Raw genomic sequence first — 13684 nt, forward strand, 5'->3', positions numbered from 1 at the left:
ATCTGTGTTCCAGTCTTTTTTTCTCATTCGCAAAAAAATCAAACAATAGAAGTTTCCTTCAATGGTCAATTCTGTGTAAATAACAAATAATGATTGGAAGTTAAAAACAAAAAATTTCGAAAATAAAGTTGAGTCAAAAAAATTTTTTTTATTTATAAAACAATAAGGCACACAACAACAACATTCGTTTAGAACTTTGATGTAATTTTTATGCGATTAGTAATTTCGTAACAAAAATTTGCATCAGATTTGAAAGATAAATATGAAATCAAAAGAAAAAAAGAAAAAAAAAAACAAAAAATAAAAAGCATAAAAACAACTCATGATTTAACTGATTTTCACTCATTGTCTCTCAATCTCTTTTTCTTTATAATTGAATTGTGCAAATTCGTGAATTTATGTTTTTTACACTTTAATTGCAATTCATCAGCATTGTCTTTTTCATTTTTGATTTTATCATTGCAAATACTCTCAGAAATCAAATTATTGTTATTTGCATTATTTTGTAAAGTTGATTCATTTGACTTGCATTTATTTGCATATTTTGAGTGATCATCATTTAATTGTGGTTCTTCGTTAAACAAAGAATCATTCAATTCCATTTCAAAGTCATTTTCTATAAGTCGATCATCATGCTCCGAGCAGCAATCATCGTAGTATTCTCCATCACTATTGATCTCAAAGTCATCATTCCCGTAATCACTTTCTTCATCCTCACCTCTGCAATCTTCTTCACTGTCAAATTGCACTACTTGAGGAATTGTCAGTCCCGTAAGCAAAGTATAAGTTTTCGCAAACGAAGCTTCTGCATCAGCAATCCGTAAAAATGCCACAAGACGGCAGCTCAACTTGGCTTCCTCTAAGGCAATCATGTTTGGCAGCAGATGCGAAGGAAAAGGAGAAAGGAAAGGACACGTTGATGGAGTGGTTGGTGTTGGAAAGATATGAAACATAAAAAATGTATCATCATTTTCACATCCAAGAATTTGAAGCTTGTGAAAAAATGACGAATGATCAACTTGAGGAGAATCTTTTCTTGATGCCGGATCAAAGTGATGATAAACATCTCCTTCACATTCACTTATTTTTTCTTCACTGCTGTTTTCACTGGAGCTATCATCATCTCTGATGATGGATCTTTTCTTTCTAGTAATTTTTGTTTTTTTCATTTCTTTGCAATGTTCAATATTTGCTTCCTGACAAGCTTCATATTTTTCTTTTTTCTTTTTGTCTTCCGTTATGATGACGCTCCAAAAGCTATTTCTTCCTCTTTGCAAAACTCTCCACACACCAGGAAGAGGAAAAAACGGATCCACAAATCCTTCGCCTGTGCAAAAATGAGCCGAAATGTGCTTTGGATGACTGAATGCAAATTCCATAAAGACAGGATGCGGAGAAAGAAGCGAAGGGCGATCTGGATAAGTCATATCGCAATCACTGCTTGAAGCCATGTTGGATGAAGAAGCCCATTTTGTTGATGGAGCACACGAAGCAGAACGTATCGTAGGACGAGAATGAGATCTCGGTCGACGTTCAGGGTATTTATTAAGATACACTAACATGAAGGCAAGCCATCGGAACATTGGCAAGTATTTAAATGATGATTGCAAACAATATTTACAGCAAAACAAAAATAAATAAATAAATAAATAAATAAAAGAAAATAATTTCATTGGAATTAATTGTGATTGCTATACTTTGTATCTGATGCTTCATGTCTGCGTCCAGAGAGAAAAGTGCATTTTCCATCGGCTCAAACGTCATTGGGCTCATTCTGAACAGATTAACAAAGTCAAAAATGGCTGAATGCTCATAAACGCCACCATCCGCAGCAACAACAGGATTTAACATCAGCTGTGTAATATTCAATGCAATATGAATTCAATTTATTTAAACAAAGTTAAAATGAAATATGAAAACATAAATAAGATAAAACAATGAAGATGATTAAAATTTCATCAAACCTCTCCAGTGATAGGACAAATCCAATTATTGTCTGCTTCATACTGATCAAAAGAGACATTCTTAAAAAAATCAGATGAAGGGATAGGATCGCTGGATGGTGGCGTGAGTACAGGAGAGAAGATGTGAGGCGAGGAGCACCTGCTTCGCTTAGGTGTAACAGAAAAAGACGGAGTCGACGGAGAAAAGGCGCGTCTCGGAGAAATTGAGGATGACTGATCGTTATTTGGAGAGTCCATTGGAGTCTGAGAATTGTCGTGCTTCAGCGGGCCTAGCGAAGCATGCAAGCGACGATCCTTGCTGCTGTTTGAAAGAGAAGGCAAAGAAGAATGAAGAGAGGCAGGCTTGCGAAATGTGAGGGAGAGCGGATGGTGCGGGGAAAGCTGGCAGATTGGCAGAGGCACAGTTGAAGTGACCTGTGAGTTGAAAATAAAAGGTGAAGACGATGACGATGATGGCGTTGATGTTGCTGAATGAAATGGTGATGATGCGCCATGAAGAGGAAAACGGTGCGGAGACAGAGCATTTTGGGTGGAAGTTGTGAACTGAGGAGAAAGTCCGTTATGAGATGGATTGACAACTGCGTTTGGACGAGAAACACGTGAAGCAGAATTGAAGGCACTACCAGGAGAGGAAGCTATGCTGTTTTGACCTGGAAAAATGGAAGAGCGAAGCTCTGGTGTAAATTGATCCTCGCAAAGAGAGGAACAGCTTGAGTCAATAAGTGTTGGTTCAGTGGAAGGATGAAGGAAAGGGGAGGGGCCAGAGACAGGAGAAGAAGCCGAGGTGCAAATATCAGATTCGTTTGGAGAGTCGATTGAAGAGTCGAGTAGAGAAAGCGGAATAGGCGTAGAATCAGGTGAATGCATCAAGCGAGAATTACCAGAAGAAGAAGAAGAAGAAGAATCGTTTGAGTCAATTTTGATGGGACTTTTCTGTTCAGAGTTCAAGTCGCGAGATAGAGTTAAGTCAGTAAATGATTTGTTGTTTAAAAGTTTCGGTGCTTTTGGGCATGTGAACGATGAAGAAGCTGATGGAATTAACGATCTCCTGGATTGTGACTTCTCTTCCTCGTCATTTCTCGAAGACCGACGAGGCTGAGAGAACAGCAAAGGAGATAATGGCGCTTCTGTTTCTTCTGCCTGATACAGCAGATTATCAAATCGTTTTTCTTCCCCCTCTTCACTTTTTCCTTTGACAGAAGAAAAACATGAAGTGTCATTGTCCTCGATCAGCTCAATTAGACAAGTTGATTGCTCTTTTTCATCTTCTTCATACGACCCAAAAGATTGGACAGCCTGCGACACTGATGGGGCTTCTGGGATGAATGAGAGAGCAGACGACAGAGAAAGAAGCAAAAGGCGGTGAATCATTCCGTCGCAGCTGTGAAAGCGGCAAACAGCAGAAACTTGCGTCCTTGCGGAGGTGGAGCTGATGTAAGAGATTTCTTCTTCCAACGGGCTTCCCTGTTCATATATAAAATTGATGATGTTTCCAGAATCATCTAAAAAAATGAGGGTACGATAAAAGAAATAATAAAAAAAATTTAAAATATAACTTTAAAAAAGGAAATATTTGTGAAACCTTCAACACCCATAGGCATTGGAACAAATAATATTTCATTAAAGTTCTTTATGGCTTCAGATTCCATAATCGGTGAAACAAACTGCCCAGATAAATGAATTAAGTGCCCTTTCCAATCTGAATTAAATACTGACTGTACAGTTTGTTGAATATGAAAAGCCAATAGTTCTTTCGTTGCAGAAGGTGTTGCAGGAAGATCCGCTTGTGCTTTTTCCATAAATGGCAAAGCTTCAACATTTATGAAAGGATCTTAAAAATGATTTTTTCGAGCAATATTAAAAAATAAATACATAAAAAAATAAATATCAAGAAAAATTTATCCATAGCGTACCAATTTGTTTTAAATATCCTCTAAATTCAAACACTTTGTGAACTTCTTTTGGATATTTGAAGGAATGAAGAAGATGAGGATTAAGAAACAAAACAACGACAGGCGAATTATCAGATATAAGAGGATCTGCTACCAGCACATGTAATTCAAATTTCATCACTTTTTTTATTGAACCGTGCCATCTAACAATTTTGCCTTTCAAATGACTGTTGAAAGCTTGATCTGTAAGAATTGGTGAAGATGCCGAGCAATCACGAAAGTAATCATCTATTTTTGATGGTGGGTACAGCATTGTACTCAATCCGCTTTCTTCATCCGCGTCATCATCCATTGGTTTATCAGAGTCACAATTCAACAATTCTTCATAATTTTGAAAATTTTAGTATGGTTTCAGTCAAATATTATTTTGTGCAAAATTCAAAATAATGGAGTTGCTGTCATCTGTTTTGAGTATTGTCTCAGAACGTGTTGATGATTATCAGCTATTTATAACTATCTGTTCTGTGAGCCGTGAATGGAAACGTATTGCACAGACGCATTTTCATTCTTTTGATTTTACAAGAAAACCACTTTCAGATTCTTATTTTTGTATGGAATCTTTTTTTCGAAGCTTATAGAATAATATGTAATTAACTTTAACATTAATTTTTATTAAGATAAACCCCACACTTTATGGCCAAAATTGGAGAGCATAAAATTAGATTTCACAAAAGTTACAGAAAAATGCTTGGAAAATATTCCTTCCATTGAATCCGTAAAAAGGATTTCTTTTTCTGGATGTCCAGTTACCGATGGTTTAGCAATTTCCATTCGAAAAATACTTCAAGGCAAAAATTCAATTGAGGAAATCGATATTTCTGATACTTCTCTTTCTGAATCCTTTTTGTGGTTGCTTTCGCAAAGCACTGTTAAAGCAGGCCAGAAGTCTAGGAAAATTTTACTTAATGCATCAAATTGTCTGAACCTCGGTGATAGTTCAAAGCTTGTCCCTCCTTTGGATTCAAAACAAAGTTTTGCACTTCTTGTTGGAGATTTTAGCGCTTCAAACGCAATGTCAGTAACAGACACGACACTAAATTCACTATTTCGTCGTTTATCACCAGTTATTGGTGTTGGATTATTGACTCTTGATCTGACATGCTGTGTGGAAATAGGTGATGCTGGAATGTTTTGCATTGCAGAAGGATGCCCCCAACTTCAACGACTAATCTTATGGGGATGCAGTGAAATAAGCGATGCAGGAATTGCTTGCTTGTCAGTTGGCTGTCGGCAACTGAATGAGCTAGACTTGTCTGGATGTGGAAAGCTGACTGATGCCTCCTGCTTATTCCTAAGTGGAGAAAACGGAAGAGCAGCAGCACTGGAAATGACAAATGGCAGAAAAAAGGAAGAATACGGAGAAAGCAAAGGAGGAGCACAACGAGCAAAATCAACACCTCAACGAGGAATTGAAAAATCCCGTGCTTCGTTTGGAAGCAGTTCATTGGCAGGGGCATCTGCAACTGCTGAAGGAATGTCAGCTGATTTGTTCCCTCCGATCTGCAGAGACAGGGGCAGAGCGTTGATAATGCACATTGCTGATGTAATACGACAGATGGAAGAGCGATGCGGAGAAATGACAATAGACTTGGATCGTTTGGAGTCGGAAGCTGATCGTCCTTCGTCTTCGGCATCTGCTTCTTCTTCTTCTTCTTCGAATCGTCCAATGTCTCCTTCAAAAAAGAGGCCTTCATCACCAAACAGGAGGCCGTCATCAGCTTCTTCGTCAGATGCATCTTCTTCGTCACTTCATCCAAAAGTTACATCAATTCGACTAACCACAACAGTTTCTCTGAATGAAACAGATCAAAAACATTCGACTTTTTCCACCTCTTCATCATCAGCTTCTGCTTCTGCTTCTGCCTCTGCTTCTGCCTCTTCTTCTTCTTCTTCTTCTCGTCCTTCATCACCCCATCGTCCTTCCACCCCATCTCACCAATTGCATTCATTGTCGTCTTCATCCTCGACTCCCACGTCTTCAAGGCCATTCTCCCCATCACACAGAAACTCAACCCCAACAACATCCCACAGGCCTTCCTCTCCTTCCCGCCCTTCCTCTCCTCGTCCCGCATCCCCAAGAACATTGTCGTCTTCACCATCTTACAAGTCCGATGTCCCAACTGTGCCTTTGTCAAGCGTCCCTTCACGTCTCCCGCCTTTGTCATCTTCACATCCATCTGCCAGCTCCTCTCCCCGCCCTTCCTCCCCAGGCTCCAGCACACCTCGCACCTTTGCGAGGCAGCTGTCATCAATGTCAGCTTCGCAATCTTCACAGAATACAACGTCGTTTTATTCATCATCTCACTCCTCGTCTACGACTTCTTCTTCTTCTTCTTCGTCGTCTTCTTCTTCTTCTTCTTCACATTCACACTCGCTCTTTTCAGCCTCTTCATCTCATCGGCATCCTCCTCAGTCTCCTTCTGCCCACACAAGACCCACACCTTCCACAACAGTGAAGGCTTCATCATCCTCATTTGCTCCACCAGCCCAGTCGAATGCCTCTTCATTTTCTTCTCCTCTGATTTCTCTGATAACTTCTTCAAGCGCATCTGCTTCATCTTTTTCATATGGATGCCCTTCGCTCAAGAAGTTGATGCTATCTCGTGTTGTTCTGTCCAACATAGCGTTGGCCTCATTGTCTGCTGGCTGTCCTTCCATTTGCTACTTGGATATTCACTCTTCTGCATCACTTATTGATCAGCAAGGAATTGTCACATATGTGCCAAAGTGGAAGGCTACGCAGATAAAACCCAAACTTTCTACTGATAAAAAAAGTACAGATGCTCAAAATTGCTTCACTCTTGTTGTTGGAGGAATGAAAAAGATCTCAGGATGTTCAAAGAAATTGCATGAATGTTGTTCTTCTTTGAATCTTGTGTATTCTCAGTAGTCTATAGTCAATTAAGCGCAAAATGCTAGCTGAAAATTTTAAAAGATAACTTTAATTTTGAATGTTTATTTTTTATTTATTTTTGTGAAAATCATGTTTTGCTGCAAACAGCATTTTAAATATGAAGAAGAAAAAGAAAAAAATAATATTTTTTTAAATTAAAAATGTATTGAAGATCAGGTTATTAGTTGAATGAGCTTGAAATCGGGCTCAAAAAAGATCGTTTCTTCTCTTAAATCTGAAAGCAATGTCAGCAAAGAAGAATATAGCGCAGCTAAAACATTACAATCAGACTATGTGAATAATTTTGGATCATTTCTAATTGAGCGAGTTATCTTCGAAAATCCGGGGAATGTTTTCATTTCACCTTTGTCGGTGCACACAGTGCTGATGATGGTTGGCTCAGGTGCAGTAGAATCAACATTGGAGGCTCTGCAGGACGTATTGCAGATGAAAGGACTTTCTGAAGATTATTCTGTATGTTTCAAATGTTTTTCTGTTAGATAATGTTGACAATGATCTATGTTTATTTTGTTCGTTATTTTTTATTGGAATATCATTTTCGCAGTTTGAGAATATTGCAAAAGTTCTTCATAATTATGAAAAAGAACACAAACCTCCTTTTATTGTTGCCAATTCACTTTGGATTGATAGCAAGTTTTCAACAAATGAGGAATTTTTGAAGACTTGTGATGACTGTTTTGGAGGAGTTGCGGAAGTTGTTCCATTCTCATCAAAGTCGTATGCATTTAAAAATTTGATGATTTGCTAAATATTTCATTTGGAATACTTCACTAAAAACATATTCAAACTTCTTCATCTTAAATTTCTTTATTCATACAATATTGAAATTTCATAATGAATGAAAACGAACTTTTTGCGATGTTTCCTACAGAACAGTTACCAGAATAAACAAATGGATAAGTACAAATACAAAGGGACTCATCAGCAAAGTATTTGACAGGCTGGATGAAGACAAGAAGATGATTCTTGTAAATACTGTTTACTTTAAAGATAGTTTTTCAATTCCATTCAAAAAGTATAATACACATGATTCTGCGTTTAATCTTTTCAGTGGGAAAAAAAGAGTTTGCCAGATGATGAAAATGACAGAGAAACTGTTGTATTATGTAGCAGACGATGCTGCATTTGTGTCATTAGGATTTAAACGAGGAGGCGTTCGAATGCTGCTTATGCTGCCTGCAGAAGAGGGAGCAGCTGCTCTAACCGCTTGCACGCTGAAGTATCTTCGGGCAAGTCATCTCAAAGAGATTGAACATCACCTGACTTATGTGCGAATGGAGCTAAAACTTCCACGTTTCGAGATCGAATTTTCAGCTTCGCTAAAGTGGGCATTGCTTCAGATGGGCCTTGTTGATTGCTTTGGCGATGATGCGAAGTTTGCGAAAATAAGTTCAGAGCAACTGAAGATTTCAGATATCATTCACAAAACCGTTTTGAAAGTGGATGAAAATGGGGTTGAAGCTGCAGCTGCTACGGCAGCTGTTATGAGAGCAAAATCGAGAGAACGCACAGTTGAGACACTTATCAGCTTTGTGGCTGACAGGCCTTTTATGGTAGTGCTCTACGACAGCTTCTCAACTGAAATTTTCTCGGGCGTTGTGAAGTCTGTGTAGTTATATCCCCCTCTTTTGAGTTATTTGAACGTAATTATTGTTTTTAGTTTATGCTGGCATTATTGTTGAATTGATAATAAATAGTCTATTATTATAATTGTAATTATTATTATTATTAATTGATTGAGCATAACTTGTCTTTCTTATTTTTTATAACTTATAAATTATAATTTCTTTTATTATTTTTTATTGTAAAATGAAATTTTTTGATTATCTTTGGGTTTTTCTATTACAATACTTTTTCTTTATGAGCGTTCATTTTTTCTGAAACATTAATAAGTTATTCTTTAAGACTTTGACATTAGTTTTTGCGAATATTTACCACTTCACGAAGTGAGTTGAGTGAAATATGAATTAAATGAAGTGGTGAGAATGTCATTTTAATCTTTTTAGCACACAACAGAATTTACAAGATCATTTGCTTCTATCTAATAATTTGGCTTGAAGCAATTATTTGTGAAAAAACGTCATATTGTTTTAAAATGAATGACTATGAAAAATTATTCTCAAAAGCATCTCAAAGTCTTGTAATTGTTATTCTTTTGTTAATTTATTCTTTTTCACTAAAAGGAGCAAAGCAGCGCATAAGTGTCATTTTCCCCGCTATCTTTCACATGCTTTTCAAGATACACTTTTTTGAACTAGATCTTTTTTGATTTGAATAATCTTTCCATCATTCATTTTTTATAATCTGAAAAAAGAAAGGGTATCAACAGTTTGAAAGAATTAATTGCGTTGTTATGTCAGTGTTATGTCCTCCATGGGAACGAGAAAACAGACCAAAAAGTTCGTTTGAAACCACTTATAGAAGTTATATGAGCGGACCAGCTGTGGAAAGAACTGTATCGTTTCCATTAACAACATTTGGTGAAAGTACATCTAATAATTCTTCACTATCCGTAACTCAACGTCGAAAACCGATTACAGGTTTGTTTTTTAGTTTTCTTATAAAGAAAAACCATGTGGTACCCTCAATTTTTCGCACATTCGAAAAAATCGAATAATTTCTTTAGAATGGCTTCCAGATGGATATAGTCATCCGTTGCAAACTAGAGAAAGAGAATTTGATCCGTTAAGGACGAGAGACATCCTTTATGATTGTTTGCATTTTATTAACTTTCTAGATTTTAATTTGATTTTTTTTTTGAAAAAGCTTCTTCCGAAAGAAAAGTCACGAGAAAGCCAAAAAAGTGCCGCACTCCAGCAAGCATGAAATCACTAGAAGACATTGATTTTGCACATACTGTTAAGCCATTTGAACGGACTTTGACTTTTGATCCTCTTAATCCCAATTATCCTCGTCTTTCAGATGGAATTGGCCTTTTAGATGATAACGAAGAAACAATTCATGCATCTACGCAAAGATATGGCATCACGTGTTCGAAGCGATCGCTTTCATCATTGGATAGAAAAATGCTTTCTGAGAAGAAAAGGATATTTGAAGATACTATAAGGGAAAGAGAAGAAAAAGAAAAAGAAACAGCAGATAATCGAAGAGCTAAAGTCGAAGCTGAGAGATCTTTACGTGCACAGGAGAAAAATCGCACACTCGGAGCGACAGATTATCTATTGAATTCTGGTGTAAGATCATCAACTGCAACTGGTATTGCTGGAGAAAGGCAAAGCAATAATAAGCGGGTTCAGTATGTGATTGACCCTCTCCTCGTCTCTCCGTCTCAGCGCATGCGCATGAAGGAAGGAGTGGGCGTGCGTGGGATATTTCATGGAATTGCATTGAGGGCGAAAAATGGTAACCCAGAGCAAATTGCTCAGAGAAATGCTGAGCAGGAAGAAAGATCGTACTGTCCTCCAGTGAATGTTCGATCCAACAAATTCCGTGTGACGCAAACATCGCCTGCTCCTCAGATAGAAAATTCTGCTTTTTCAACTCAAACTGACGGAATGAAATTGGATTCAAACACAGAATTCGCACAAACAACGCCTCAGCATTCTCATGTTGCTTTGAAAGAAAAAACAACTGAAGGTGGAGAGTATTATTTGAGTCCTTCCGTCTTTGCCTCGTCGACCAGGCATCGTTTTGTGACAACAGCAATCGGGTCGAGCAGCGAAGCAGAGAGCGACGGAGACCTTGTGCCAGAGAGCCTTACACACACACTCACCCTCCCTTCCGTGACTCTTACACGATCCCCTGCACGTATGCTCCCGAAAGACAGCATAAAGAACAGAGAAAAGAAGAGAGAATACGAAATTAGCCAGAACGAAGAGAGATACGGTGGAAGTGGCCTTGCAGAAAGAGGCGATGAAGAGGCGGCAGAGTTTGTGCCTTCTGTGAACGTTGTGGTGGATGACGAGTCGCTGTGGAGTGTGAAGCCGAAAGAAGGAGTGAAGGTTGTCCCACCACCTCCTTCAGGGCAGCACGGTGCTTTGTTTGAACAGGAAAGAATTAGCGAGGAAGAAGCAGACGACGCATTCGCATGGACGATGGAGAGAGACTTCCCGAAGTGGAGCAGACAAGAAATTGAAGTCGGAGAAATAATCGATGAAGAAACAGAAGGAAACAGTTGGAATGAAACAAAGCGGCGCAAAAAGGTGAAAGCAGGAGAAGGGAGAGTCGGCTATTCTACTACTCATCCATTGCACAATTCGTTTTTCACAGCCACTGCTTCACCATCTCTTCCAACATCTTCTCCTCCTTCGCTAACACAACGAACTTCTACTATGCAGCCATCCACCCTCTCTTCAACATCATCATTCTCAACGCCAATACAACCGCCAACGGACCAATTTGTCACAATGAATGCTGTTTCGTATCCGTCAAGAGAAGGTTTGGAGCGAATGCTTTCTGTTTCTCCTGATTGCGCAGACTCATACACGAAGCCTCTTCCACAGTCTGCAAGGCTTGAAGGAACAGCACAGCTGAATAGCTCTTCTTGTGACAATTCAACATCTTCATCTGCAGGCACTTCAGAATCTTATGTCTCATCTTCTTCTGTGAACAAAACTCGCACCATCAAAAAGCCTGTCTATGGCGCATACACACTTCACATTCCGCCACAGCCTGATCTTTTCCACTACAAAGAGCCGTACTCACGCAATGTATTTATGCTAGGGGCATCTGCAAGAGAGGAGGCGGAGCTGAAGGCAAAAGAAGAGAGAAGAAGGCAGATAAGAGGAGAAGTTCTGCACGGCACAAGCGACGAGTCAACAAAGCAGACTGCATTTATTGACAGAGACTACAAACGAAAGCACCCTGAAAGAGTGAAAGAGCTGGTTGCTGATCCTTCAATCAACGCTGGTGCGAACGGAAGTTCAGGAAACATGGCTGAAAGAGGATTTGAGGCAGGGCAATACCCAACCACCACTTCTCAGATGCTGAATACGGGCTCTGATCCTTCAACGGCCACTGGATCCTTCTCGTCGTCGCTTGGATTTATGCGGAAGAAGACACTGCGGCAGAACACGATCACACCGGATGCATCAACATCCCAGTCCAAATGGGGAAGCAGCTCGCTTTTCCCGCTGCCGCGTCTTCCTCCTTTTGTCACGAATAAGCAAGGCCCTTCAAAGACACTCGAAAGCAGCCTTCTTCAAACGCACGATGTGCCTTTCCAGGATTTGTAATATTTTTTAGATGCTGTGAAGAGAATATTGTTCAATTTAATCTCAATCATATCATCATCTTCATCTTCATCTTCATCATCATCATCATCTTCTTCTTCTTCTTCTTCTTCTTCTTCTTCTTCTTCTTCACTTCACTTCACTTCGTAATGTTTACTGGACGCAAATTGTTGGGTGGAAGTTGTAACTATCATGAGCGATTCATCCAACGTGCATAAAGTAAGCAGAGCGAAACACCTCTCAATTACTTGTATTTTTGTGTAGTTGTCTTTAATTTTCAATTCCTATCTTATAAATATGGTTGAGATGAAAGAAAAATCTCTATTAAAAAACGTCGTTTTGCTGAAATATGTCCAATAGAAAGATTGATTTCTTTTGGATTAGGAATAATTTTCATCAAAAGTTTTATCAGGCTTTCAGAGTGATTGTGAAAATTTTTATTCAATTTGAAGATACTTCAAAAATAAAGTGAAAATTGAGAAGAGTGTTGAAGAATCTGCGGGTTATTGGATTCATGTTTCTGAATCAGCAAGAATACTCAAAACATCATTTGGATAACCTTATCAAAACAAAGGATAAATTGAAAAAAACTGTTCTTTTTGATGCACGTTCATTAAGCATTGTTTTGTTTAACTTTGCGTGAAATAAATTTTTTCAATAAAAATTTTGTATTTCGTAAAGTGGTTGTTCAGGTATTTTTGAATCAACAAACATAAATTTGAAGAGTATGTTCACCATTAGAATTGAAGTGAAATTTAAACAGAAGAAAAGCAAAAGCAACAAAAAAGATAGAAAGAAAGTGACATTAAATAAATTTCAAATTTATTTTCTTATCACTTTTGAAGATTTGGTTGGGAGTTTAGATGCTGTTCGAGATCGACTTAAAGTCGCTTTCATTGCGCTAAGTGCCTGAGTTGCTGCAGCTGCTTGCTGTGCATGCCTTATTCCTCGTTGTGATGGAACCTTTGAGAATATTGAAGAAAATTTATAGAAGTCGATGTAACCTAAAAATTGAATGTGAAAATGAATATTAAATTAAATTGAAAGCAAGACCTGATTGAGTTGAATCCAATTCTTGTAGAATCGTATCGATATCAATCGTAAGTTCGTATTCATGAATAATTTTTGAAACTTTTTTTGTCGAAACAGTTCCTAATAAATAGTAATATAAAAATTTAAAAACTGTTATAATAAGCCAACCTGTTTTGTCTCTGTTTCCTCCACAAACAACTAATAAATAGAAAACCATGAAAAAAAACTTATAGCTATCATCACTAATAATTTCAAACCAAAAGCATCAAGAGTTCCTTGATCATCAAGAGCTCCGTGAATCTTCTTTTTGTGGAGTTCAATAAGCTCAATATACGATGCAAATGAAATTGTTCCAGATGTGTCGAGATTCAGCTGAAGAATAAGATCGAACAACTCATCATCGTTTGGTAATTGACCAATTTCATTTAGTAATTTACGTAACTCTGACAGATTGACAAAACCTGTTTTTCCTGTATCATATCTGTCGAATGCAGCTTTGCATTCTTCTGCCTCTTGTCTGCTTAAGACAGATGAAATAGATACGGTTCCCTTTGACATTATGCAAATGGTATTTTTTAACGATGTACCATAATAATTTTTTGTTGGACAAAAACCTAAGTTAGAAGGAAA

General features: G+C 38.0%; 5 protein-coding genes across 5 annotated transcripts; 3 read left to right on the forward strand and 2 right to left on the reverse strand.

Moving 5' to 3' along the window:
• Positions 1–338: 338 nt before the first annotated feature.
• Positions 339–4208, reverse strand: MONOS_5971 (uncharacterized protein; the record flags this gene model as incomplete). The annotated part of the gene is made up of 5 exons (XM_067876165.1): positions 339–1555; positions 1698–1854; positions 1965–3466; positions 3547–3795; positions 3878–4208. The coding sequence occupies 5 exons, from the start codon at positions 4206–4208 to the stop codon at positions 339–341; spliced, it is 3456 nt and encodes a 1151-aa protein (XP_067735806.1).
• A 94-nt stretch (positions 4209–4302) lies between these two features.
• On the forward strand, positions 4303–6949 carry MONOS_5972 (uncharacterized protein; the record flags this gene model as incomplete). The annotated part of the gene is made up of 2 exons (XM_067876166.1): positions 4303–4465; positions 4534–6949. 2 exons carry the CDS (start codon positions 4303–4305, stop codon positions 6804–6806), a joined length of 2436 nt encoding a protein of 811 aa, XP_067735807.1. The 3' UTR covers positions 6807–6949.
• Positions 6950–6995: 46 nt separating this feature from the next.
• On the forward strand, positions 6996–8807 carry MONOS_5973 (putative peptidase inhibitor). The gene is made up of 3 exons (XM_067876167.1): positions 6996–7283; positions 7375–7547; positions 7702–8807. Exons 1-3 carry the CDS (start codon positions 6999–7001, stop codon positions 8441–8443), a joined length of 1200 nt encoding a protein of 399 aa, XP_067735808.1. The 5' UTR covers positions 6996–6998; the 3' UTR covers positions 8444–8807.
• Positions 8808–9147: 340 nt separating this feature from the next.
• On the forward strand, positions 9148–12354 carry MONOS_5974 (uncharacterized protein). The gene is made up of 3 exons (XM_067876168.1): positions 9148–9370; positions 9457–9543; positions 9597–12354. Exons 1-3 carry the CDS (start codon positions 9184–9186, stop codon positions 12023–12025), a joined length of 2703 nt encoding a protein of 900 aa, XP_067735809.1. The 5' UTR covers positions 9148–9183; the 3' UTR covers positions 12026–12354.
• A 271-nt stretch (positions 12355–12625) lies between these two features.
• MONOS_5975 (dynein light chain) lies at positions 12626–13644 on the reverse strand. Its single transcript, XM_067876169.1, has 4 exons — positions 13312–13644; positions 13223–13252; positions 13076–13174; positions 12626–13026 (listed from the first exon to the last, which is right to left on the reverse strand). Exons 1-4 carry the CDS (start codon positions 13610–13612, stop codon positions 12845–12847), a joined length of 612 nt encoding a protein of 203 aa, XP_067735810.1. The 5' UTR covers positions 13613–13644; the 3' UTR covers positions 12626–12844.
• Between the last annotated feature and the right edge of the window lie 40 nt (positions 13645–13684).

Source organism: Monocercomonoides exilis (assembly GCF_001643675.1).
Source record: "Monocercomonoides exilis strain PA203 chromosome Unknown scaffold2-2631571, whole genome shotgun sequence".
NCBI classification, from domain to species: Eukaryota; Preaxostyla; order Oxymonadida; family Polymastigidae; genus Monocercomonoides; species Monocercomonoides exilis.